Genomic DNA, 27,357 nt, shown 5'->3' with positions numbered 1-27,357 from the left:
CCATTTCCATGTTGCCAGCCCAGCTCAATACCTGCCAGGTGTCAATACAGAGTCAATCACTGTTATGAGCTTGATGTCAATGATCTAATAAATTACCTGGCCATTTATTTACAAAGACAGAAGTCACATGTTTAAAATAAAATTGTGCCCTATTTTTCGCTTGCTTAAATTAACTTGAAACAGACAAAGCAAGGCCAAGTCATGGTTTGAGCTCAAATGTTGACTTTTTAAAAGCCCCAAGGCAAATTTGGGAGAATTTGAATGAGCTTCATTCTCAACTTTTCTAGAGAGGATGAAGACGCTTTCCCAATACTCCCAATACATACTGTAAATCGCTTGACCGCTGACCTAACTTAAGAGGAGCAAGCCTTGTGTTCAGAATATGCTGTGCAGAGAACAGTGGGAATTAGAGCTGGGTCCCCCAGCTGTGGTGCTATCGGTGGTGCTGTATTAATAACGACAACACCTGTCAATGCCAGAAGGAGGCATGAGTCAGTGGTTTCCCTCTCAGAGATCTGCAGGTTCTTTCTTTCTTCCTTCCTCCCTTCCTTCCTTCCTTCCTTCCTTCCTTCCTTCCTTCCTTCCTTCCTTCTTCCTTCTTCCTTTCTTCCTTCCTCCTTCCTTCCTTCCTTCCTCTCTCCCTTCCTTCCTTCCTTCCTTCCTTCCTTCCTTTCTCTCTCTTTCTCTCTTTCAAAACTGCTCTCCTGCTGATCAGGGTGAGGTTGTGTGATTGCTATGCCTTGGGNAGCTTCATTCTCAACTTTTCTAGAGAGGATGAAGACGCTTTCCCAATACTCCCAATACATACTGTAAATCGCTTGACCGCTGACCTAACTTAAGAGGAGCAAGCCTTGTGTTCAGAATATGCTGTGCAGAGAACAGTGGGAATTAGAGCTGGGTCCCCCAGCTGTGGTGCTATCGGTAGTGCTGTATTAATAACGACAACACCTGTCAATGCCAGAAGGAGGCATGAGTCAGTGGTTTCCCTCTCTGAGAGATCTGCAGGTTCTTTCTTCCTTCCTTCCTTCCTTCCTTCTTCCTTCTTCCTTTCTTCCTTCCTCCTTCCTTCCTTCCTCTCTCTCTCCCTTCCTTCCTTCCTTCCTTCCTTCCTTCCTTCCTTCCTTCCTTCCTTCCTTCCTTCCTTCCTTCCTTCCTTCCTTTCTCTCTCTTTCTCTCTTTCAAAACTGCTCTCCTGCTGATCAGGGTGAGGTTGTGTGATTGCTATGCCTTGGGGCACCTTTTTTTTCTCTCTATAAAGCCACCCCCCAATCCTGCCTAAGCCAAACTCACTCCATTGACTATTCTTTTATCCTTCAGCTTCTCTTCATAGGGCCTAAGGCTTGGGAGACATTTTTTCTTTGCTCTTTTCTGCTGCCCCAGAAAGAGCTCAGCAGTGCCTCAGGGTCTAGGCACACTCAGCCACCATAGACAGGTATGTTCTCAAAAGACTTGAGCAACTGTGCATCTGGCGAGCCCAATGTTATTCACCCAGCCAACACAGCTATTTCAGAAGGAAAATACAACTTTTCCCTCTTTCACTTTGCCTTGTGGAATAAACATAGCCTGAGAAACAAACTATTTAAAATAACAAGTTTGTGTGTCTTATAGACTTACAATTTCCCTTTTCATCTTCTGGCTGATGGAGTTTGATTTTTCAAGTCCTGCAGTTTCATTTTTTGTGATGCAATAAGCTTTGGGTAAGTGGGTAAAATACCTCTTCATTAAAGTCAGCAGGAGGGTAGAGCATGCATTTCTGCAGAATGAAACTTTTTGTTTAGGATACTCTAGGTACTGGGTCCCCTTAGCTTTTAGTGTTGGCAGAGTAACAGAAGGCAGAATAGTTTTCTCTCTCCTCCTTTTCTGGAGCTGGTGAATACAAGGTGGTATACAACAGATAGAGATGCTCTTTTAGCATAATTGCCTGTGATCATCTGTTGTGAACAGCCCAGCGCCCCCTTGGCTAAGGCTGAGTAAAGGATCTTGGGACCATAAGCCACTTAGGAGACAAAGCTTATCTTCCTTGTAGGGGCGCCACCTCTGCCCCCTTTCTCTTCACCCTGCTTCATCCCAGGCAGATGACTGGTTAGCCAGTGACAGGTAAGGTTCCTCAAAAGAGGGATGATCACGAAGGGACCCTCAGGGAAAGACTTGGGGGCTTTAGAAAAAGCTGATGATGAACCCTCACCCCTCAGGTTTGATGTAGCCTGAGTCTTCATTCTGTCTGCAAGAAGTCTCCTGATCTCTTGGCTGCCTTACTTCCCCTGCCTGACTTAAGCCTGAAATAATGCCTTAAGCCTGAAACAATGCTGGAGGTGGGTGCCACCCTGTGCTGGAAAGGGCAGGTTCCCTAGGGTGATCAGGCTTAAGAAAGAATATGTAAAATCCAGTGAAACCTGCTTTGTTTAGAATGTTCTCAATTAAATGATAAAGGTCCAAGCAGGAAGTGAGTTTGTTCCCTAAAGTTTTATGGCTCTTTAACCACCTGACCCTGACTCAGAATAAGCCCTCAGAGTTCTTTGAATGTTATATATCCTTTAATCACTTCTGCCTGACAATGACTGATGAGCTTTACCTATACACCCTGTATTCCTGTGGAAATCGAACCCAGTAAAAGCTCATCAAGGCAAGGGTGGAGGTACTCTCCTCTTGAGAGAGTGGCTGAAGCACTCTGAGGCTTGCTCTCCCCTTGAGAGAGAAGCTGTGCTATCCCTTTTCTTCCACAGGACTCGGTACTCTGTGCGAATTTGTCTAGTCCCATCCATAACACCGTGGACCCCAGGAGCCGGGATCCGTGCCAGTCATCTGTCTGAGCACTGTGAGGGGACTCTGCTCCCCACATTTCACCTCCCTTCCGCCCCAGGACCCTGCACTTCGGAGAAACTAGCAAGTGAGAGACAGAGCCAAGGCAGCTACAGGAGACAACAAAGGAGTCAGAATCTGGTTGCAGGCCATAAATGGGAGATAGAGACTAAGGGGCCCAAGTTGATGGGAGGAAGACAGAAGGTTCAAGGAAGAAGAGGCTCCTTTGGGAAAATAGGATGTACCCAATGGGATCCCCAAGAGTGATGGAGTGCGGTCTTGGGGAACAAAGAACTAGGGGAAGGAAGCCTGCTAGAACAGGGGTCAAGAAATTTATATATATTTGTTTCACAACTAAAGTGTGTCCCTTAATAAAAATAAAAAAAAATTCTTGCCCTGGCTGGTGTAGCTCAGTGCATTGAGCAGGGGCCTGCGAACCAAGGGGTCACTGGTTCGCTTCCTGGTCAGGGCACATACCTGGGTTGTGGTCTGGGTTCTCAGGGGAGGTCATGTGGGGGGGCAGCCACACATGTTTCTCTCCCTCTCTTTCTCATTCCCTTCCCCTCTCTCTAGAAATAAATAAGTAGAATTGATAGGGAAAAAGGCCCCTCCCGCTAGCCTAAGAATGCCACAGAGTAATCTAACGTCCACATCTGCTTCTGTAACTTGCTTCTGCCTCGCAGCCACAAGAGAGATCCAGCACCTCAGATATTCCCGAATAAAGAAATAGACATAACGTCCGCATCTGCTTCTGTAACTTGCTTCTGCCAGGCAGCCACAAGAGAGATCCAGCATTTCAGATATCCCCGAATAAGGAAAGAGACATAACGTCCGCATTTGCTTCTGTAACCTGCTTTTGCCACGTAGCTTAGAAAGAAAGACAGGAGTATAAAAGTAAGACCTCTGCCACTGTTCGGGGCTCAGAATTTGGAGGTCACTCTCCTCTGAGCCCGTGCACGTAATAAAGATCGTGCTCCTGAACCCCTCAGTGTCTAGTCGCTTCCTTTTTCTGTAACAGAATCTTTTTAAAAATTCTTGAAAAGTTAAGTATAAATGGGCATGCACCACAGATATAAATAGGTCTGAGGAACAAACCAGGAGTTTTGGGACTTGATTGTTATTAGGAGCTGACCCTGGTCAAACTACTCAGGAGATAAAATGGAGATAAGAATGACACACATTTATGGGTCAATAAAAATCCCCAAGGGGACAGATACGAGAAGTGACCAAGTAACCAAAGAAGAGGGACTATTGAACGAAAGATGTCGAATGGTAGGAACTCTTTATTCTTCTTTTCCTTTTCACATCTCCAGACCTTGTGTGGCTCATTTCAGAGTAACTCAGGAAGCCATCTCAACAGGGGCTTGGGAAGCCCCTGTTGCCGGGGGGCCTGGGAAGAGGGGCCTGGGGAGAGGTGAGGCGGCTCCAGCTCCTGGGAGCCCAGAAGACTGATGGCCAGAAGGAGCCCTTGAGTCGGTCAGTGAAAACCTCAGCTAAGAAGATGACTAGCCTCTTCAGCCAATGCGATGAGGGAAAAGAACATTCCAAAGAAGATTCTGGTGACACAGAAAATTTCAGCTTCGATGGGTAATTTCTTAAGGATTGGTGTCTTCCAGAAATTCATTTTCTTTTCTGATAACCTTAAAATGTGCTTAAAAGACATATGGTTAAAGGAAAAAGGATGGGCGGGCCATGTCTGTTCTAAATTTCACACGCTCCCTGGAGTGCTGGCGGGACTGTGGGTGTAGTATGAAAGGCAGAAGCAATCTTGCAGCATGTGACCCCCGTCACCGGGGCTCTCGTGGGGAGGAAAGGGTTTGAAATAAACACAGCCAGTGATGCAGAACAGCTAACACCAATTCTTGCTTGTCCACAGACGGGTACCTAATTTATGAATTTTTAAAGTCTCTTAAGGTTATCTATCTTTCCCTTTGAGCTACTTACCCTTCTCATTAACTCTGAGAAGAAAAAGGGAGAAAAGCTGAAATTCGACTCAGTCAGTGGAGATACAAAGACCAGCCTTGGGGAAAAATCTGGCAGGATGTGGCTGAAGCTCATCTTTTTTTGGTTTACACTCTTTTTTGTTGTTGTTGTTGTTATTCATGAATTCCATTCACTCTAAGTTATTCCTGTCTCTATTTGTTTTGAAAAAGTTATACATTGAATAGACTACTAATAGTCTATCACTTTTTTGGACCTAGGTAAAGTGAAAAAAGGATATCAAGCCCATTGGCTTGGGAAAGATAATTTTAGATGAAAAGATGACACTAGGAATAATGGACACCTCAGTTTGCTTAAATTGTTAATTGCCAAGAAGAAAAGTCAAACGGTAACTTCTGACGACTGGAGTCTGACAGGTGGAGTGATGGTGAGGATGGTTTTGAAGCTTTAAATGAGGGGTCTCAGAATGAAATGCGTATGGGCAGGGAAGATCAAGTAAGTAGGTGAAGCAGGCAACACAGGAGAGAATAGAAGAGGCAGGGGTTCGGGGGTGGCAGAGCACGCCCAGTCCAAAGGCATTCAGAATGGATTCTAACAATCACTGCAAGTCCAGTACAACAGCCTTCTGTGGGCAGGTGCTGCCTGAAATCCACCCATTTGCAAATGCTGCTTTAAACGAGTGGAAAGGACCAGTAAATAATTTCCAGCTGTGATCAGAAAATGTAGGTAACTTTAATAACTAAAAGGAAATTGAAAGAAATGACAGGAGGCTGCAGATATAAAAGTGTTTTCCTGATAGTCAACGTTTCTGGATTCTAGGAAGTGTAGGAGTTTGACATAAATTCCAGACAGCATTAAAGAATGGCTTAGTTGTAGGTAATTAAGCAGGTAGTATCTTTTGAGTACTTAAAAAAATAGGGTTCATTAATAGGAGATTGCAGGGGATCAATATTAACCTTGTCTTTTTTTTGATAATGTAGGCTAATAGAGTGACACAGATATGCAATATCTGTGGTAAAGTGCATTGTTGTCTTAGTAGGGAGGTCGACACACCGGGCTGACTAGAGCGGCAGAGACACCTGGTTGGCTAATTAACCAAACAAGAAATGATAGAACAATGGACCAATGTCAACATGAAAAGTTTTTTTTTTTTTTGAGTCAAGAAATATCTTGGTTCTGTCTTGGTTTACCTAATCTGTTCTGATGAGCATTTTGGTATGCTAATTGAGCAAAAAATAATATAGAATGAATATAATGAAAAATTAATATACTGGATGATGAAATCAGGATCCAGAGTCCTTGAGGTTCTGGAATAATGAATAAAAATGGAAAGAATTAAAATTCATAGCAATGAGTGTTAAGTCTCAATTTTAGGTTAAAAGCAAACATCTCACAAGAACAGGCTTGAGGATATTTGAATCAGCTCATGTGAAAAGGTCCTCATTTTCATTAATTGTGGGCTCACTCTGAACCAAAGACATGACCTGGCTATAATAATCATAATGCAAAATAAAACATATAGATCAAATAATAATAATAACCACCATTCATTGAAAGCCTATTATCTCATATGTTACTTCAATAACATTTAATATTCTACAGTTAGTTGTTAATACTCCGCTGTACAGATGGGAGCATAGGTTCAAAGGAATTAAGTAACTTGCTCAAAGTCACACAGCCAGTTACTAGAAATTATATTAAAATCTTTCCATTGTGCTGTGTTCTTCCTTTTATAACATGGAAAGAACTACTTGTCCTATTGCACTCTATGAGTATTAGCCCAGCACATAGTAGTAAAGGAAAAAAACAGTAAAGGAATAAGTATAGGAATTAAATCTAGGCTGTAACTACAATCCAGAATTAAGTTCCATTTAGTATCACATTACAGGGTGATGTTGACAATTTAAAGTGGATAGAGATAGGACTTCTGGTCAAGATGGCGGTGTAGGCAGATATGGCTCACCTCTTCGCACAACCACATCAAACTTACAACTAAAATATAGAACAACTATCACTCAGAACTGTCAGAAACCGAGTCGAATGGAAGTCTGACAACTGTAGAATTATAGAGACCACATCCATGCAGACTGTAGGAGGGACACAGATGTGGAATGGGCTGATCCCTCATCCACATGTGGTGGATAAAAATTCAGAAGGGATATCTCAGGAGTGAGGAGTCCCACACCCACACCAGCCCCCCAAGTCCAGGATTCCAGTTCCAGGAAGATGAGTCCCTACAACTTCTGACTACAAAAACTGGCAGGGACTGAGCTGGTGGAAAAAACTGCTAGAGCCCTAAGCAGTTCCTCTTAAAGAATCCACACATGGACTGACCTACTCAGACTTACACTCTCTGGGTTCTGGTGCCAGGGTGGTGGCTTGAGGGGCACCAGTGGCATGCAGGGGGAGGATGAGGTGTGTGGCATCAAGGTAAGCAGAGGCCATTGTCCCTTTTCTGGACCAATGAGCTGGTGCTGTATCTGAGACTCCATCAACCTGGCTAACACTCTTTGACTTCCTTGGGAAGTCCCCAGAGGCTCCATCCCACCCAACTTTTGGGCTCACCCAAGCTGCTTTTCCATGTGAATGGCTGGTCTTCATTAGTGCTTCACAACTTCCTAAATTCTCTCAAACAAGCAACAGCTGGCCTCAGTGAGCCCCAGATCCCAGCAGCCAGCCTAGGTTCACAGCTTCGCTTTGCCTGGGGATCTCCAAGCCCAGAACAAGTAGCAACCATCTCAGATTGCTTTATAGCTCAGGCAGGGTGGCCCCAGGAAAACATAGGTAGGGGCTGACCTTGGCCTGCACTACCCAGGAAACCCTAGAGCCAGTACACTTAGTTGACAGCTACAGACCACACCGGAGTACTACCACCCTGTTCCTGCACAGTTTATCCTCTATGGAGGATGGAGGTTGGTGTTAAGTGGCCACAGCCATTCCTTGAAGCTGACTGGCTTGGGTAAATCCCTCCCATTGACCTGCCAATAGCAACCAAGGCTCAACTCTAAGAGGAGGGCCTACTCAGCTGATGTGAAGGGTAAACCTTGAGTACCTAGCTTGGGTATAGGGGAGGCTGTGCCACTGGACCCTAAGAAAAGTGCAGGGTATTATTAACTCAATCATATTCTGGAACTGTATTTCTTTAGATACATCAAGAGCATTGCTACATAAAAGTGGGAAAAATAGGATGTTTTCAGAACCAATTTCCTTTGAGGTGTTAATAATCTCCCAAATATTGTATTGAGTTCTTTACATACAATTTAGGTGAAAGACTATGATATAATAATGATACATTTAAATGGACAATTATGGAAGTGTCTGTGTTTCTGAAAAGATTCATGCAAACACTTTCAGTATAAATAAATTATGCATTAAAGTCACTGGCAGGGGGAGGAAGGTGGGGCTCACTATATGAAGAAATCCTTTTTCGGAGTCTTTTAGTAGAGCAAAGAGCCAGCTCTTAATTTTTCTGACTTCAAATTTCTGTACTGGGGCTATCTAACATGAAGGGAGAATTATATATATGTACCTACCTAAATACGTGTATGTGTGTATCTATCTATCTATCCATCATCTGTCTATCTAATATAAATAGGACAGGTGACTTCACCTGCCACTCTACTTAGAAAAGATACCATGTTCTAGAAGATGTGTGAGATGGGTGATATGAATCCACTCTTCCCTTCGTTAATCTCTGTTCCCTCATGCACCTCATCATATTTCTGATGGACTATGAACAATTATAGTGTTTAGAAATGTTATTTTTTGCTCCACTTACAAATATAAAACTAACCAAAACCACAACCACCACCAACAAAAACAAAAGCCCAAACATAGACTGAATCACTAGAAGCAGCATAAGGCCTTAGCTTAGGTTCAGTTCCCTGGCCCCTGGGCTTGGCTGTGAGGTTGTCCTGGTCTTCCTGGGCCCTTGTTACTCCAGAAGGTCAGCTAACACTTAGGACACACAGGGAGCGGGCCTACACTCTGTCCTGGGTTTCTGGGAATTGCTCACCTTGGTTACCCTCCTGGAGGGTGAGGACTCTGAATCCACCCAGAAGGAACTAAGTCTTGAGGTCGGAGTCACCTGGAAGTGTTTGCATCTGTGGGGTGAGAGGCTCAGGTGGAGGTGCTCCACCCAAAGGAACTGGTGAGATGGTCACCACAGGCTCACATGCCTTGGTGCCTGCACCTCTCATGTCGTTCCCCAGAGAGGCCAAGGCTTCTTTGTGTCTCCACGCTTCTTCTTCCCGCCTTTCTTCCCTGTCAAGTCTATGGCTTTCCTAATTCAAACATCTTTTCAAAGGCCTTTGGACATAAGCTTTGGAAATATGTCTGTGCAATTGGCAATGTGTCTACAATCTACAATTTTCTGGGAACCACATGGTTATATTTCCATTAATAAATAGCTTTTACAAGGCCTCAGAATAAGATCTTCATATTTGTAGCTCCTTTCTTAGTTTGCCAGAAAATTGCTTTGCATCGTATCATCTTGAAATGTTCTATTTTGCAATGACAGATGTGTATAAAATCTATTCATGCCTTTAAACTTTATTAATATTGGCTGAGTACCTATGGATACAATCACTCAATGGCCTGTGCATATACACCTACATACGTGGGCTGTATTCTTTGAAGAAATAAAGGGCTAGGGACAGAAAAATGCCACCGTGTAATTTTTACAAAACCACTAGAAAATGTATGAAGTGGGTAAGCAGACAAAATGTCATATTTTGAAAACTAGAGATGACTAATTCAAATCTTAGAAGCTTGAATTATATCAACTAAAATCATCAATATATTATGCCTTTCCCATTATTTATGAGCTGCTTCTGACCTCTTTATACTGCAAATGTTTAAAATTTAAAGAAACATCAAAAGCTTTGTAACCCTCTGGGTGTCCTTGAGAACAGTGGTCCCCATAGGCTGGGTTTCCTAATGTGCCAGCCTGGGATGAAGTTTTCATCAGTCTGCAGCAAAATGAGGGAAGAAAGAAAATGAAAGTTCATTTGCCTAAAGCTAGACTTAATTAAATTAAAATGGTTCTCTTCTCTTTACTTGTATATTTTTCTTTTTTTTTAAAGATTTTATTTATTTATCTTTTTAGAGAGGAAGGGAAGGAGAGAAGGAGAGAAATATCAATGTATGGTTGCTTCTTGTGAGTCCCCTGCTGGGAACTGGCCTGTGGTTCCCTTCCCCTGCTGGGAACTGGCCTGCAACCCAGGCATGTGCCCTGACTGGGAATCGAACTGTGATTGTGTGGTTCGCAGGCCCATGCTCAATCCACTGAGCTACACCAGCCAGGGCTACTTGGATATTTTTCTTACAGCCCTACCAGTCCACAAAACCAGTTGGTCAACCATATCTAAAAATATACAATTACTGGGTAGAAAAATCTGGTGTTATTTCTTTGCTTTTATTTCGTTGTGGAAGAAGAAAAGATGAAAATAATTCCAGAAAAAAATACATGGAAAAATTCAACCATTCTTCTTTTTTTAAAAAAGATTTTATTTATTTATTTTTTAGAGAAGAGGAGGGATGGAGAAAGAGACTGAGAGAAATACCAATGTGTGGTTGCCTCTTGCAAGGCATATGCCCGGACTGGGAATCAAACCGGCGACCCTTTGATTAGCAGGCCGGCACTCAACCACTGAGCCACACCAGCCAGGTCTCAACCATTATTCTAACTAATTCACAAGTTTCATGCTGTTGTTTATTCAGAAGATACCCATATAAGCCAGGCACTATACCTTTGGGGAAGACACTCAATGATTTACATAACATACAAACCTGCTGGGGAGGCTTGAATTGGTTTGGGTTTCCCTTGGTTTGTGTCTGAGTCAGAACTTTCCAATTTCTGGTCTGAGCCAGCAACTCTTGCCCTATTATGAGAGCAGCAATCTCTAGCGTCCAGTAAGGTGGAGAAGCCTAGGCTCTGTATGTCTGGGATTTTGATCTGTGAGCCCTTCAGACAATATTCTGTTCTCTCATAAGCTCAAGGATTTCTTGGATAGTAAAAATAAACACAAGAGGTCTCTCTCTCTCTCTCTCTCTCTTGGCTGTGCAAACGAAAGCAACTGGTAAAGCACACCATCGCCTAAAACACTCAAGGAGACGTGACCAGGGAACACACCTTTCTGAAGTCACCCGTATCCTCTCATCATTGGACGAGTTGAAGCGATCATCCTTTTCCCTGAAATATTCCTCTATACACTGCTCTTCAAAATCATGTACTTTCTTGAGCTCATCATCAGTTATGAACAGCTCTGTGGGAAAGAAATGAGATGTGAGGCAGAGAAGTAAACATGATGGCCTCTAGTCTGTGGGCCCAGTGCCATTCCTAATTTCGACCAACGTTAGGAGGAGGAGCCTAGATTCTCTGCTACGTCTCCAAATTGGAATCCAGTCAGGTGACTCGTGCCACTGTCCCTGTTCTGTGCATTAGATTCACTACGGGCCTCTGCAGTTCACCTGGGCACATCTGGTTTACTGCAGGAACTGGTTATAATTATTCAGGTTGTAAAGGCCAAAAATGTAGCTAAATTCAAGGAAAGGGAAGCAAGTGGAGGTCTCTTCTCAAAAGCTAAATTTCTGGGCTCAGGTGTATGGCAGATAGACATTGTTCACTGGCCTTACTAAAAGCCCTTTTGCAACCTCATCCCCCCTCCCTACTTCCTACTAGTGAGGCAGATACACCAAATACATACACCCCCAGCCACCTTGGAAGGTGGTAAGAGTGATGAGACCCAGTTCAGCTCAAAAAACAAAAGAAGTCTGGGCACGAAGGGATGGTGTACTGGGGCAAGATTTTGCTTTCCTGATAAACTGTGGTGAAGTGGCTGCTTCTTTCTACATGTTTTTTACCTTTCCTTTCTCTTTTTGCTTTAAATATAAATGTGATGATGGAAACTGCAGCAGCTGTTTTGCTACCACGAGACAAGACAGTGCATTAAAGGAATAGCTGAGCCTAAAATACGACTCTGGGTCTTTGACTTTAGTGAGCCACTGTTGGCCTGGGTTATCATCAGTCTAGTCACTTTTTTGATTTTGAGAAAAATAAATGCTTATTTATTTGTACTGTTGTTAGTGTGTTTTTCTGTTAATAGCAGAGAAACTAATTCATAACTGATATGGGCGTAGAAAATGGCCCGGTGTAAATCTGAACCTTTCGGCTGCCTGTCCCACCAGCTTTCTATTTGTCTAAATTTATGTTTCAGGTGGAAATAGTGAACTTTGGAATTCCTTGCCCCTTCCACCCCTCCAGTTTTAAAGCTTAGAAAGAAGTCAGCATTGCTGTGTCAGGGAAGGTGTTAAAAGCTTCAGACTTCGAGAAACGGTTGATTAAATAAATGGCTTTGGTTTTAAACTTGAAACCCACTAGTCATCACCTGGAGGCAATTCCTGGGCCCTCATTCTAGAAGCCCCTTCAGTAGCTTTAGTGTAGGAGGCCTACTTGAGAAACCATTGTAGCTTGCTCGTAGGGGACTGGATGTCCCACGGTCCTTAACCATGAGTGGTACCCAAGGGACATTTAGCAATCTGCAGGAGCTATTGGTTTTTAATGTGTGGAGGCTGGATGTGCTAAATCCCCTGCAATGTGTGGGACAATCCCATACAAGGAAGTATTGTTCTGCCCTAATGCTAATAGAACCTTCTTTTAGAAACACTAAACTAGAAGGTAGATGGTGGAGGGCCTTCTGTTTTGCCCTTTGAAAAAACGGAAAGCAGGGCTGGTGTCCTCACAAAGTCAGATAAACACAACCCTTGAGGCTTGGAAAACAGTCAAGACCTAATCAATGATTGGTCCAGAAATGATAATGGAAAATCAGACTTGGTCACGTGCAACTCAACTCAATTCACCTAATGATACTTAAATTATATATACACAAAATTGGGAGCATATAAATATAGATGATATGTTTTGTAGTGGGACCTCTGAAAAGTAAGAAACTTAGAACCCATGGAAATGCTAAAATAGCCCTGCTGGGGCCTGGCTTTAGCTCATTAAGAAAGACGAGAGCCTAAGAATGCTTGATTTCAGCCTCTACTGTCTTCTTTCTGGAACTGTTTCTCTGGCAAGTATGCCCCCTGCTCCTCTCCAAGTTGTCACAGTCATCGGCAGTCTGCAGGAAGCAGGAGGAACCAGGTGGCCACAGGGCCTCCGTGACCGCCTATGGGAAGCAGTAGGGCTATCTGGTTTGTGGCTGCTGGGGACTGTCACTGCAAGCTTACTCAGGCCGTAGTCCCTTTCATCTGGGTCGCTCTCGTGTTTCCTCCATCGGCAACACAGGTGCTGGAATATCATGGTCATGTGGCTGAAGATGATCAGAGGTGGGGGCAGAACTGGCCTTTCATGGAAAGTCATGATGAGCTGATACCTCTGAAACTTCCACACTTGGTTGGAGATTGATTTCACCTCAAAAAATGTATTGCTGAAACAGAGACCAGAGAGAATCGAGTGAGAAACTCTGCTGCTTTCTGAAGCATCTCACCCCTCCAGCACCCTCCCTTCATCCCCAGTGCTCTGAGGAAGGACCCACTCACTTAAAGACAGCGATGAGGAGGTTGACCAGCAGGATGTTCGCTACTAAGAGGTAGCAGGCCATAATGGCTGGCACGATCCAGGCTCCTGTCTTGCAGGGAGGCAGCTGAATTATTTTACCGTCCTCTCGGGTCTCATTCTGTCCACAGGGGGCTGAAGGAAGCAACACAGGCAAAAAATGAGAAATCATGGCTATTCAATTAAAGAAAAGTCTGAATGTTTTTTTTTAGATGGATGAAAAATACAGCCATCTCAAAACAAACTGAAACAAAGAGTTAAAAAAAAAGCCAAAATGGAAAAATGAAAGCTTCATGAATGTCCCAAGGGGCTGCTGCTACCCTAGCAGGGGCCTGGCTCCTCCCGTTCCCAAGCTGTCATCCAACTTGAAAGAGGGGGTGAAGCCCTAGCTTGCTCATGCTGTCCCTTGGCCCCCAGACTTTCACTGAGGGGCCCTTGGTGTCCTTAGGAAGCCTGGGGAGGGCCTTCCTGAGGAGCAGTGGGGGGAGTAATCTCACTGCCCCATCAAATTCCTTTCAAGTGTGCTGTGGGGGCTGGAAGCCACAGCAGTAGGAGCAGCAGCATGAAGGGGCTATTGATTGGGAATTAATACCGGGCAGCTGTTCATTGTGGCAAGAAACATCAGGGCTCTGAGTTAACGTATTTGCTGTCTCAAAGAGGAAGGAACAAAACAGGGCAGCACCTTGGCACGTATTTAGAGGGCTTGTCTCTCGGTGCTCCTGACAATGGCATTTCACGGGGCTGGGATGTGGGGGGAGCATGCAATGAAGGGTGACGGGCCAGGACCCCTGAGCCTTTCTTCCAGCAACACTGCCACTCCAAAAATGTGCTTTTCAGGGCACATGGAACAAAACCCAATTGCACTGGGAAAAAAATGGGCAAATGGAAAATGAAAGGTGGGGGTGAGGAGGAAGGCGATGTGTGGGATTGGGTGAGGGTGAGTAATGTGCTAATGAAGCCTGCTTTGAGTTTCCAGGTAACACCAAGGGGAAAAGGAATCCTTGACAACACTCCTTAGTGCTGCACAGACAGCACAGCTGAGGGAGTGGCATGGTGGCCTGGGATGCCCAGAGACAGGTGAGGTCGCCTTCCTGCTCTGGCTGTTGCTGTCTTTATTTGGCTTTAGAACTGGGTCCTTCTGCAGCTATCTATGAGAAAAGGTGTGGGGCATGAAATAGTCTCAGCAGATGAAGATCTGCCAGGGAAGTTTGCGAAGCTGACCCAGGACCTTCTCGGCCAGAGTACCTGGCGAGAGGAGTCCATTCACTTCTCAAGAGTTAATGTTGCTAAGCTGAGCACTTTTCTGTAGTTGCCATGCGTGGCCACACAGGGGATCACCTTGGGAGTTTTTTTAAAAAATGCCAATGCCTAGCTCCACCCCAGACAATTCAATTGGAATCTCTGAGGGTGGCCTTTGCGTCAGGGTGTCATGGTTTCATTCAAAGCTTCCCAGGTAATTTTCAGCTGCTACTAAGGTAAGTTCACTGAGCTAAAATCAGGCTGGAAAAGTTATGTGATTTCTGACATGCCCTCAAGCCCAGTGTACATCAGTCATCCCAGGCTATGAGAGTTTTCATAATGTCAGGACACCCAGACCCTGCTTTTACGACCAGAGAAAGATGGCCAGAGCTCTGCCTTTGGATCTGCCTGAGAGAGGATTGGGTCTTGGAATCAGATGTTTTCAAAGAGCCGGCATCTTTTTATACCTCGCCGTTGTGGCACTAATCACCCATGACAGCTGTCCCTGGGAAGGGACACCTGGTGATGGAGGCCCCCCACCGGCTCCAGGATGAAGTCCAAACTCTGAGGGTGGCCGGCCCAGTGCCATCTCTTGCGACTTCCCACCTCTCCCTTTGAGCTCAAACTGGACCGAGTTCCTTGTCGTTCCTAGAAATGGCATGCTGTCTCTTCCTGCCTGATTTTTGAGCTTGGCTTCTTTTGCTTCCAAAAGCTCCCTCGGGTGCCTTGCTACCACTCCCATGCTTCATAATGCTGGGCGAATGCTGTTCGATTCGCACTGCTCGCTCAGCTCTCTAAGGCCCACTGCGGCTCATTTTCTGGCCCTAGCTAGGTCTGGGATAGGTGTTGACAAAGATTGTCTGCTGGGCCAAACCCTGCTCAGGCTCTCCTAAGCTCTTTCCTCAATAGGTCTCAGCTTTTGGACTTCTGTGTGTCTCTGCATTGTCCAATTTTAGCAAAAATCCCGCTAAGTCAGTTTAGCCAGAATCTTTGATATCTCATCATCGTTGATGTCAGACCAGGTTTTTTATTCTCCACCATCCCACAGATGACATCTGGTCACCCTCGCTGGCCTTCAGCAAGAATTCTGTTAGGTCAGTTTGGTGAGAATCTCCCTTATCATCCTTGATGTTTCCTCTCTAAGCAATTTTCTATCCACTAACCCCCCACTCTGCCCCTGACTGTAAGTCCCCAGTTTTCCTTGTTCCTTTCAGAGTTCAGTCCAGTCTCTCTCCCTCATTACAAAGCCCCATTGCAGTGGTCCCATCCCCTTGAATAAAGACTTCCTCACCATCTTTAACAAGTGTCATACTTTTTTAAACCAAAAAATGTTTCTTTAGTCATTCTATTTTTTTATAATACGAGAGGCCCCTCTGCTCACCTGTGTGGGAGGCTTCTCACACTGTGTCACTATTACCAATGCACTCATCTGTGCCCCGCCTGCACTTCCCAGTGGGAACACTACTCATCCTGGTTTCCCGTTACCTGGCTCAGTGCACATGCATAACACATCCACACGTATCCACACATGATCACTGTTTGGTGAACGAATAAGGGAGGTCATTGGACACATTTGGTTCTTGAGCACTGATAGACATTTCCCCAGCTCTGCAGGCCAACTCATGATGGACAGACCTAGCTCTGACCTGTTCTTGGCTCCTTCCTTAGGTCCTTTCCAGAAACCCCACCCTCATCTTGGAAAGATGGCATCTCACACTCGACCAGACTTCAGGGTCTCTGTTATACACTTGGCCACAGGCCTCATAGGATCACTTGCTTTCCTTTTCTCTCCTCAGGGTAGCTCACCCCACTCAGCCACCCTGTCCTCTCAGCTGACCTCCTGAGGGGCTGTGACTCCTGTGCTACCCTTGCCTCTGATCTGTGGAAAAACCGATCAAGAGCAGTAGAAAGAACTACTTGGGGTAAGTTACAAAGTGTGCAGTGTAGGCAGACGTGGTCCCCGATCTCCATTTCTCAATGACATTCTGAGATTTCTCTTTACACTCTGCGAGAATGTAAGATAAACCTGTGAGGGGCAGACACATCCATTTTGCTCTTTCGACCCCATATTTAGTGAGGCATGCAGACCCTTCCTCCACTAAGGCCCTCCTTCTGGCCCAGAGAGAAAACCAGCCTTCGTGGCCCACATGTATTTCTATAGGCTTTCAGGTAGTGACATTGAAATATCTCTCTAGATCTCACCTTGGTTCCTCCACTTCATTCCTCAAAGGCCTCTCATGGTTAAAACAGTGGACTAGCTTAATACCTTTATACAAGATTTACTTTGGTGTGGGAGCCCCTTGCTAGTCTTTTGAGAATTAATTTACTTCAACTCTCCCATATGGCCTATTTATCCTGCCTTTAAAGAGATGGTATTACTTTAGTGGTTAGAAATATGCATTATAATCAGGCAGACCTGGGTTCAAACCCTGATTCTACCATTTTCAAAGGATGCAATGGTGGCTTACCCCATGAACTTTAGCTTCCTCATCTGTAAAATGGGGGTAGCAATAGTATGTAACATGGGGGGGGTTGTCAAGATCATTTAATGAGATAATGCATGTAAAGCACTTAACTCAGTATATGGCACCCTAGCACTTGATTAACGTTAGCTGGTGCCATCCTTAGTATTGCTGCTTCTGTAGTTAATAGACTATACGTTGTTCAAGCTTAGGGGCTATGTCTGACTCCTCTGTTTTGCAATCACTATGCATTGCACTTATTCTACAAACATTTAGTGAGTGGTTATGATAGGCTGGGTACAAGGGACAATAGGGATCAAAGAGACAATCCGTGTTGTTTAAGCACTGTGTGGGTTTAGGAGGGAGTGCAGAAAAGGAACAGAACAAAGCATTATTGTGGGATGTGAGCTCTGATTGGCTCTGAGGAAGCACTGCAGAACGGCTGCAGGCCTTGTGGCCGGGGTCATGCCAAACAGTCTGGTAGCCACGACCAGCCTTGGGGACCATCATCTAGATTCTACAGCAACAAGTGCAGAGCAAATGAATTGGATGATCGTTGCGACGGTGATAATGATAATAAAAATGACTCCCTGAGAAATAGCCTTCATTTGGTAATGTCGGCAAAGAGGCAGTGAACATTATACGTGGCAGTTAGTGCAAAACGCTGCTCTATAATGGCTTCTAATGATGTCCTTGCTCTGGGTATTCATCTGCATTAGAAAGTGCTGTCTCAAACTTACAGATGTCTGCCATTGACGAGACGAGCTGCGTGATTTAAAGCCCCGACAAGAAGCAGGTTTCATGATGAGGGATAAGTTACCGGCTTGTCATGAGGCACCAACCAGATGCGGATGCATGTTCCCAGGAAAACGCTCCCTGGCACACCACCCAAGATGACAGACACATGGTGGATGTTTAGGGGCGTGTGGGCTGGTGACTACTTCCTCCTTTCCTGCTTTGGAACGTGCCGCTTGAGTGGCCGTTCTTCCAATGCTTTTGCAAGAAGTAAATAAACAGTCCCTCTCATCTTCATACCTGTAACCTCTCTCCACCTTGGTAACACCGCAGAGTGTTTCTCGTGGATGTTTCCTGGTTCTGACTGCCCAGTGCACGTTTCCCCTTCTCTGGTAAGAGATCTGGTTTCCCTTTACGGAACCGCCCCTGCCCCATTCTCAGAACATGAAATAAACTCCAATTCTATATCTATTAGATTAATCAGTCTGCTTTATCCCCAGTCACAGCAATTGGTTCAGAGATGGACATGTGACCCTCGCCTGAACAATCAGGGCCAATATGCATCAGCCTGGGGAGTTTTGCTGGAACTAGTTAGTATAAAACAGGTGTCTTTTTACAAGGTGATGTAATTCTGCCTAGTGGAGAGGGCCTGCCTGGGAATGGCTGTATTGCAGAGAAGAGAAACTGATTCCTGATCTAGCCATGCCTCAGACTAGCCCTCATCAACAATATGAAACACAAAAACTTTCTTTTCCCCTTAAGTCACTTTTATTTGGGATTCCTTTACTTGCAATTAAGAGCCCTGGCTAATACCATCACACTAGCCTTCAACTGCTGTCCATAGGCCAGTAATAGAAGACATTGATATTTTGGGCACCCCACTCTTGAGAGGCATTTGGAGTCTTGGAGTAGCATGAAAAGATTGGAAAGGGCAAGCAGGAATGGGAAATCTGACCTTGGTGAGGTTGAGTCACAGTGTCAGGGTTGCAGGAGCCAGCAGCACTGCTTCTCCCTGCCCCTGAACATCAAAGAACGGAATGGGTCTGCACAGATCAATGCTTAGTTGTCTGACTGGGGCTTCTGACTCAGCAACTAACAGCACAGAGTCCACCTGCCATCAAATAGCTGGGGTAGATGCAGTTGGAAATTTGGCCAATCACCTGGACACAGCCAAGCTGCTCCTAAAGTGAAGAAAACCTGGTTCTAGAAGCTGATCGTCGATAAGTTAGGTCACAAGGACAGAGTGAGCAAGGCGCAGCTCTGCAGCTGTGGCCAAAGGCGAAGGGATCAGACACTTGGAGATTTGGATTCTCTATGGTTTATCTTTGTGGGTCCCACTGACGTATCGCGTGCCAGGAAACTGGAGGTGCTATTTCTTCTAACTAAGCATTAATAGGTAGGAACACAATGGGTGATGGAACTCTGATAGGTTGTGCAGTCACACTTTGTGAGTTATAGTGAGAAAGCCCTCCCTTTTCTCTACATGTTCTGGAGAGCAGCCCTCCAATAATTGGACCTTTTTTAAAAAATAAATAAACTTTTATCATAACTAATATAAGGGTCAACAGCATCCCTCAGTACAATATAAGCTCCATGGGGTCAGGAGTCTTTGTTTTGTTCAATAAACAAAACAGCAGTTAGAATACTTCCTGGCACATAGTAGGTGCTCAACAAACATTTGTCAAATGGATACACACCATCTATTTGATCTACTTTGTCAGGTATTTCTGTAGGGGTTACACCTGCTCAATTTCACTGGGTCCGTGTCTGTTTTTCTATTTAAGATCGCAAGTGTCACTATGACCTGCCAGTGTGAATTGGTTCCTGTGAGATTGCCAAGTTTTATAGTTAAAGGAACAGGCCTTGTCTTTGGCAGAGGTTATAGCAAACTTCCTTCCTGAATGCTGCTGTGTAAATTTCCAGGCACATCAGCCATAAACACTGCCTCTTGTACTTGTGCAGACATTGGTAATCAATCACGACACACTTTCCTTCCAAGCCAAGTTGTGGCCTTGGAATCCTTTTCAAGACAAAACTACCAAAAGCACAACCAGTCAACTGAAGTTGACACAGAGATGGAACCTTTCTCTCAGTTCTTTCAAAAATGAGAATAAGAGGTTGAGGGTGAAAGATCATTTCTGTGTCTATTTTCGGGACTCCTCATAAGCACCTGGCCTGGCCAATACCCAACCTATACCACTTCACAGTTGCCAGCAACTGGAAAGTTGGGTCAAATTAGACATCCTGCTCTTCTGAGACCGTGACATTTTTGATGGAGGACCACCCGGTGGGACCTCACCTTCATATATCCTGGGCCTCTGGACACTCCCACTGATCATTTAAAAGACAGTTTTTAAAATGGGTACTTCCTCAGGAAATTCTGATCCTAGATTTATCTGGGATCCTCAAATGTGAAGGACAGTAGAGATTTGGGAATAAACACCAAGGAAAAGCATAGTATGTGCCAGCTTCTGTGCTGGGCACTTCACATTGGCCACTGAGTTTAAGCTTTTTAGTAGCTCTCTAAGTAGCTTTGCCTCACAGCTGAGGAAATATATACCAGGGGGTGAAAGGTCGTACCCAAGACCACACAGCTAACAACGGATAATGAGAGAACCGTGTGCTCATTCATCAAAAAAATACTGAGTTCTCGCTGTGTGCCAGTGGGAACTGGCCATGGAGATGCAATTATGAGTGATACAGAAATGAATCCCATCCTTTCTCTGTCCCCAAAGCTTGTATATACTATCTCATGTGGCCTTTCCAATGTAACACAACATAGTAAGAGTGACCACCTACTGCATCTTAAATGGACGGCCCCGGGCTGTGATCTTTACTTCTATCATATATAATCTTTATAATCTTTATTTATAACTATTATATTTATTTATAAAGATTTATATTTATAAAATAAGATTGTTACTTATAATCTTATTTTAATCTTTATAATCATTACCCATTTAAAAATTATTCCATTTTAAAATGGAATAATCCATTTTACAGATGAAGAACTGAGGCTCAGAAAGCTTTAGCACCTCAGGTAGCATCTCAAAGACAATCAGAACAGAGTCAGGAGGTCCGCTGAAACTTGCCCTGCCATGAAGTCTTTTCCCTCTGTGCCTCTGAAGAAAGAGCCAACATGGGTTTGAGAGGAGTCTCTCAATTATGAACAAACATAGAGACACGTCAATAGGCGTATGCTTTTTCTTGTTTCCTTCACCAAGAACAATGGCCTGAACAGGTCAGGTGAGGTAACAAATGCGTGGCACACTACAATTCAGGGTGTGGAGAGAGAAACTTGATTCCTATAATAGGTATCAGGTGCGGGCACTTATGTCCCAAGGATTAAGACAATTGCCCTTTTGATGTCATCCTATAATATAAGGGAGAAAGAAATATTTATTTATTTAAGGCACACCTCACATTGTTCCCCCAAGGCAGGAGAAATTAAGAATAAAATAGCAATGTTTGATATAATAAGCATTATTAAAGAAAATGATGAAGAAGGGTATTTCTTAAAGATTGTCCCTTTTCCAAATCACAGGCAATGGAATAAAGAGCGTAGCTCATTGTATGACAACATTTATCCTTTTTTTTTTAAAGAAAGGATTTTCAACTAAAAATCCATCTTGAGGAGATAAGGAGCCAAAGAGGATTTTTCTACCTCCTCTTGAAAACCCATCCAGTTTGCCAGGAGGACTGAGAACACCATTAGCACAGCCTCTATGGCTTACTCCCAGGGTGAATTAGATTTAGAGAGCTGTGATTTTTTGGCCTTTTTCCTGACATGGTTTTCTTGGTGAGACAACTGGAGATGCCTCCTTCTGTATGGCTACATCTCTCTAGAAGATTCTTGCTCTAACAGTCTAATAGTGGTAGATCCGGGCAGAAGTTTTCTTAATGGGATAAGAAAACATTAAGATAAGTTTTCTTATCTTAATGTTTATTTTAATGGGCCAGCACCAATGTCCTCCAGTAACGAAGGACAGGAAGAGCTGAGGTAGTTGAAAAGGTAAGCTACAACTTGATGGAGTCAAAGGCACCACCCACCAGTTCTGCCTTTTACTTCTTCTTGTAATTCATTTATTTTCCCTACTGCTAATCCGACTGCTGGTGAAGATGCAAATCAGTAGTGACGAGGCACAAAGGCAAACATCGGAAAGGGGTCAGAGGAGGCCTTGGTTCCTTCATTTGTGAATTTAAGGACTGGGACTCTTGATATTCCCCCGCAGTGTGATGCACACACAATTCGGAAGTCCAAGATCTCAGGACACAGGAACAGGGCATTAAATAACATTGAACTGAACAGTGAGAAAGTGGTGACCTTTTCAAGCCTCTTTCCATCTTCCTGACTCCACCAGAGAGAATGTGTCAGTTTCAGGGTAACATTTAGCTTCCTTCACATTTGCTAAATTCCCTTTGTAGTCAAGACTGGGCAGGCTGAAGGCTCAAGCATCTGGACAGAATTTCGTAACAAGGTGGTATTTTCATTCTGTTTATTTTATGGCTATCTTCCATTTACATCAACTCATACTGATTTTTCTACTTATGACTATCATATAAATTAAAAAAATAAATTAGTTTAGATGTTTAAAATGAGCCAACTTCATGGAAAATATTAAAGAGCAGAACAGATGTTACAAAACAATGAGTGGTTTATGTGAGTAATGATTGGGAAATGCGGGGACTAGTTGATTTCTAAGCCTCGTCTAGTCCTGATATTCTGTTACTCTAGGATTCTATGAAGAGAAGCAAAAGACGAGAGCAACCCCGGAATGGATTATCTATCCCTGGAGCTCACTGGAGGTCACGTAGAGAAGAAGCCTTATTCTTGCCCTGCCTGGCAGAAGAGCAATCAAATACCTGGCCCCTACCGTGTGATATGGAACCCGGCCACTTCATGGCGAAAGAGGATGATGGCAGAGCCAGTAGCTCATCGGGGCTCCTGGTTTACTTGCCATTTGCACACATGTTTAGCTTTCAGCTATTTAGAAAACACAATTAAATGGAATAGTCCTCCCTTTATAATCTGGTGAATTAGAAAGCAGGATGTCACAAGCCTAGGTATGTTGTGTGTGAGTTGTGGGGGAAAAGGGGAGAAAATGCAATCCCCCCTGTTATCTTGGTCCTATGTTATGGCTAGTGTATATATCTAGGTTTACCTAGAGGCAAAACTGTCATTTATGTGCTGTCTTTTGAGAGGTCATCAATATTTCAGACTTGGCAGTTCATTATTTGGTACCAGGAATTAGTATCAGAAAGATTCTGTGCAAATTTGATAGGGATGGATGTGTATCTCTATTCGCTTGTTGTACATGTCAGTGAGTTTGTTGCTATGAGGTAGCAGACTGGTTGCATTAATAGCTCCAATGTCTTTTTTCTCCCTGTATCCACAGTCCTTGACATGTGATTTGATAGTTCTCACTAAACAGGTAGGGTTGATTTCCTTGCCCCCTGATTCTGAGTTTGGCCATGTGAGTTTTTTGACCAATAGGATATTAGCAAATGGCAACCCATACGGAACCATGAAAAAACTCTTGAGTGTTTCTGTTTGCATTCTTCCACTGCCGCCATCGCTACAGGGACATGCTCAAGCCAGCCTGCTGGAGTATAAAGTACAGGGACCTCTGTTCCCAGTGCTTTTGTTGTCTGAGCTGAGGCTGTTCTGAATCAGCTGACAACCCGCTGGTTCCCTGGCATGTGATGGAGTGTGACTGAGCCCAGCCAAGTATAAAAGAACCATCCAGCCAACCACAGGCTCCTGAGCTCAGTAAATCTTGGCAGCTTTAAACCACTGCCATCTGGGGTATTTTGTCTTACAGCATTGTATCAATAGGTTATGTCAATAAATACTTATATTTATTGTCTCCACTTCCCTTGTCCTGTTCACAGTTAGGCAGCCCTAGGTCTTTCAGGTTGACAAAGCCCTCTCCTAATTTCTCCACCATCCCCCCTCAGTTCAGGCCAGGTCCCATCATTACCTGAGGAGGAGCCAGTTCATGACTGACCAAAGACTAATCAGACTCTGTCTTTAGAAGCTGAACTGAGGTGTTGGATTTTAGGTAAGGGCAGGTACTTCATTGAAAGATCATGCAGAGTCAGACCATGTTAGGTTATACAAAAGTAAAGCAAGCTGTTTGTGGGGGAGAGGGGGAAGTAAGGAAGAAAGCAGAGAGAGTGAGATAGGTGATTGATTGATTGAGACTGGAGAGAAGTAGAGAGAAAAACAGGGAGTGGTCAGGTCTTGGCATTCTGGCTTCTCATGTCCAGTAGGCTCACATCATGCTTTGTTTCCTGTCTCTGAATGTCTTAGAGGTTTCCTCTTAAATGCTTACAGTTAACCTTTATTTAATCTAGTTTAAGTGGGCTTTGTTTTCTTATGATGAACATTTTTCTCTAATTAACACTTTAGAGAGAATCAGCTCTCAACTGGTAGTTTCCTCAGAAGAGGCAAACATCCAGAGTGCTGGGAAGAGTGTGGCAATTAGGGAGGGCCAGTGAGAGGGGGCCCAGGGGAGATTGGAAGGGTGGAAATAAGAAGCATTTAATTTCACTTTTACTGAGGGCTCACTTAATTCATTTTGATATTTTCCTAAGCTAAATTGAATTAGAGAAGTTATTTATTTCTTCAAACCAGAAAAACAGAAAAAGTCAAATAAATGATTTACTCTCTCAGGTGTTTATGCTGCTGTCCACCTCCATTGTAATTCTTCACTGTGATGTTTCCATCACAACTCATCATGTTGCAACAATACACCTTCCAGAGCTACCAGGACAGAAACAGGTGCCCCTTCCATCATAGGTACGGGAAGCTGAATTCCATTCTCATTGCCTTAACTGTGGAAGGTTTCTCCTTGGGGTCTACACCACCTCGGCTGCCACCATACACATTAAGAAACATGCTTGTTGTTTCTGTTTAGAATGGGATTGCATGATGTTTCAGAAACCCATGTATCTGTCCTTTAGGTCAGAAGAGGGGAGAGCCAGGGCCGCCTTCTGGAAGGAGAAAAACTCAGCAACCACACAATTGGGGTCTCTGTGCTGAGAGGGGTCAGTCCAGTGAGTCAGACTGTGCATGTCTCTGTGTGACGTCTGGCTCCACAGAAATGATCCATGACTACTATCCAGTCATATACTCGTGGTCACGTGATGTCGAAAGAAAGAATCACTGTGGTCTCTAATAATCAGGAACACACATATAAGCAAACGCACAGTCCTATAGATATAATTTACAAATTCCCTGGTAAACTATAGAAAACATAACAAATACATTTGTACTCAAATCCTTGCCTGATATGCCGGAACACTTTTCTCTCTATCCTTCTCGTTCCCTTAACTGCCCTCTCAATCCCAGATTCTATTCCCTTAGTTTTATCTTTTTTTTAAGACCATGCTGCCCACTCATCTCTGTTTACCATTAAAACTTGAGCTTTCACACTCAACTGATGCTCCTGAAAGAGTAAAGAATTCCAATCATGTTCAGTCCAAGTTCAGCTTCAACCTAAATGGCTACAAGGGCTCAGGTTCCAGTGCCCATCACTTGCTGTCATGCTGTGAATATGAGACCAGCTATATGCCCAATATAAACAACATTTTTATTATTATAATCAAATAGTTGGGTGACAGTATACCTTTGCAGAGTAGATTAACAACTTTTTTTTCCCGAAGCAACACTGACATATATCTATTAAGATAATATAAAGACTTTCATCTTGAAGGATTTATCTGTTAAAAACAATAAGCTCAGATGCCAATGAAGTGGATCTGGTCCATTGTTTTGAGATCTCTCCATAACGGATCCACCTTCCTAAGCCATTCTTTGAAGTCACTAGACACGATGCACTAACCTCGGATGGGCAGATCTGACATTTTGCCATCTGCTTAGTACTGAGTAAGTCAATAATGTGTCTGAGAGGAGCTTCCTCATCTTTAAACTTGATACAATAATAATAATAATAGCAATAGAAATAATAATAATAATAATAATGATGATGATGATGATGGTACATATGCAGTTTCCCCCATCATTCATTCAACAAGTATTTTTGGAGCCCCTACCACATGCCAGACACTGTTCTAACTGCTTGGGATACACCAGTGAATGAAACGTCAAAGATGCCTGACTTTCTACAGTCTGAACTGGGAAGGGGGTGGTGGTGGTGAGGGGGAGTGGTAGTAGTGGGTGGACAGAAAATCATCAGTAGCATAATAAATAAGTAAACTAAGTGGTATGTTAGAAGGTAAGGAAAGGTAGAGCAGGGCAAGAAGGACCAGGAGTGTGTGGGCCGCTGGGAGCCACATTGAGAAGGCGAGATGGGAACAGACTCCAGCCTTGAATGAGGGAATTGGCCAAGTAGCTCTCCAGGCAAAGGGGTTTCCCAGCAGCAGACACTCCTAGGGCAAAGGCAGAAACATGTCTGCTGTGTTCTGTGAGCCTTTAGGAAGTTTCTGCATCTGAAGTAATAGAGGAGAGTCGTTGGACAAGAGGAAAGCATGCTAGGGGTGGATAGAGGGAAGGCACCATGTGGGGCCTTTGGGAGAACCTCCCAGGATTCAATCAGATAATAACAATGCATTATTATGTATTGTGATTCTTTACTGGCTTTATTAAAGAAACTGAGGAATTCCCCTTTATCCATTCTAGTTCCTGCCTAATGGTTTCTCATTCTATTTCATTGCGTCTGTGTTTTTGAATAGATCCCTAATGCCCTTAAATGAAATAGGGACTGGCCCGCTGGACCCCTGTGGGAGAATGGAAGTCAGCTGACTTCTGGTTCCCTGCAGTTCGCAGCAATAACTCTGAGACTCCCCTTCACATCTACTTTTCATAAAGAACTGGACGGCTCATGAAAACAGTACCCGGGCTCACTCAGGCTTTCTCTCAATCCTGCCCACATAAGTAGCTATCCTGTCTTTATTGGCCAAACAGCAGCCTACTGAGGAAATGCTGATTTCTAATTTGATATGGGCAAAATCAACTTGCACGGGTAGAAGAAACCCTCACAGTAGGAGGCTTGGAGAGGTTCTAACTGATGTCTTCAGAGCACAGTCCCAGCTTTTCTCATTAGAGCAGAAATCCTCAGTGGTTGCTGCGCGGTGCCGTGTTTGCTGTACCTGCCGTGTCTAAGAACAAGCAGCTTAGGTGCAGACAAAGCCCTTGTTCAGTTGGTACCTTCACCGCTCCTGAGGCAGCATTCGCAACCCAAAGCTGTGGCCAGGGCTTAAACGGAACATCTCTAAACACTTCTACTCACGGTTTGCATATCTATCACAGAGCATATGAAGAGAAAGGATAGATTTACATTCTCACTTCATTTCTTCACGAAGACAGGAAGGCTGCTGATTCTAATTTAAATTAATGCTTTATATAACAACTGTATTTTTCTCTTACATTTGAACCGCACTACCCCACCCCCCCCACACACACACATGGACACCAAAGATGCTGCTGTTTTTGCGAATGATCAGCTGAGTTGACCGTGTTGGTTAGAGTACAGGGGTGGGCAGAAGTGGGTTTACAGTTGTTGGTATGGAAAATAATACCATAATTAATAAATAATAATACAAAATAAATTGTTTTGCATACTCAAAACTGTAAACCTATTTTTGCATCCCTGTATT

The 27,357-nt window shown here is 43.9% G+C and overlaps 1 protein-coding gene across 1 annotated transcript in view; it reads right to left on the bottom strand.

Moving 5' to 3' along the window:
- Positions 1-27,357, bottom strand: part of LOC118997820 (transient receptor potential cation channel subfamily M member 3) — a 90,188-nt gene that overhangs the window by 7,181 nt on the left and 55,650 nt on the right. Inside the window, exons 7-9 of the mRNA XM_037061680.1 lie at positions 13,285-13,435; positions 12,973-13,172; positions 10,874-11,006 (exon numbers count right to left, since the gene is read on the bottom strand). Of these exons, the coding sequence (XP_036917575.1) occupies positions 10,874-11,006; positions 12,973-13,172; positions 13,285-13,435 (484 nt within the window). The remainder of the gene's footprint in view (positions 1-10,873; positions 11,007-12,972; positions 13,173-13,284; positions 13,436-27,357) is intronic.

Source organism: Sturnira hondurensis, unplaced genomic scaffold (genome assembly GCF_014824575.4).
Source record: "Sturnira hondurensis isolate 20B ecotype Veracruz unplaced genomic scaffold, ASM1482457v3 Scaffold0013515, whole genome shotgun sequence".
Taxonomy (NCBI): domain Eukaryota; kingdom Metazoa; phylum Chordata; class Mammalia; order Chiroptera; family Phyllostomidae; genus Sturnira; species Sturnira hondurensis.
Note: the sequence above shows the minus strand (reverse complement) of the source record. Positions and strands in the feature narration are given on the sequence as shown.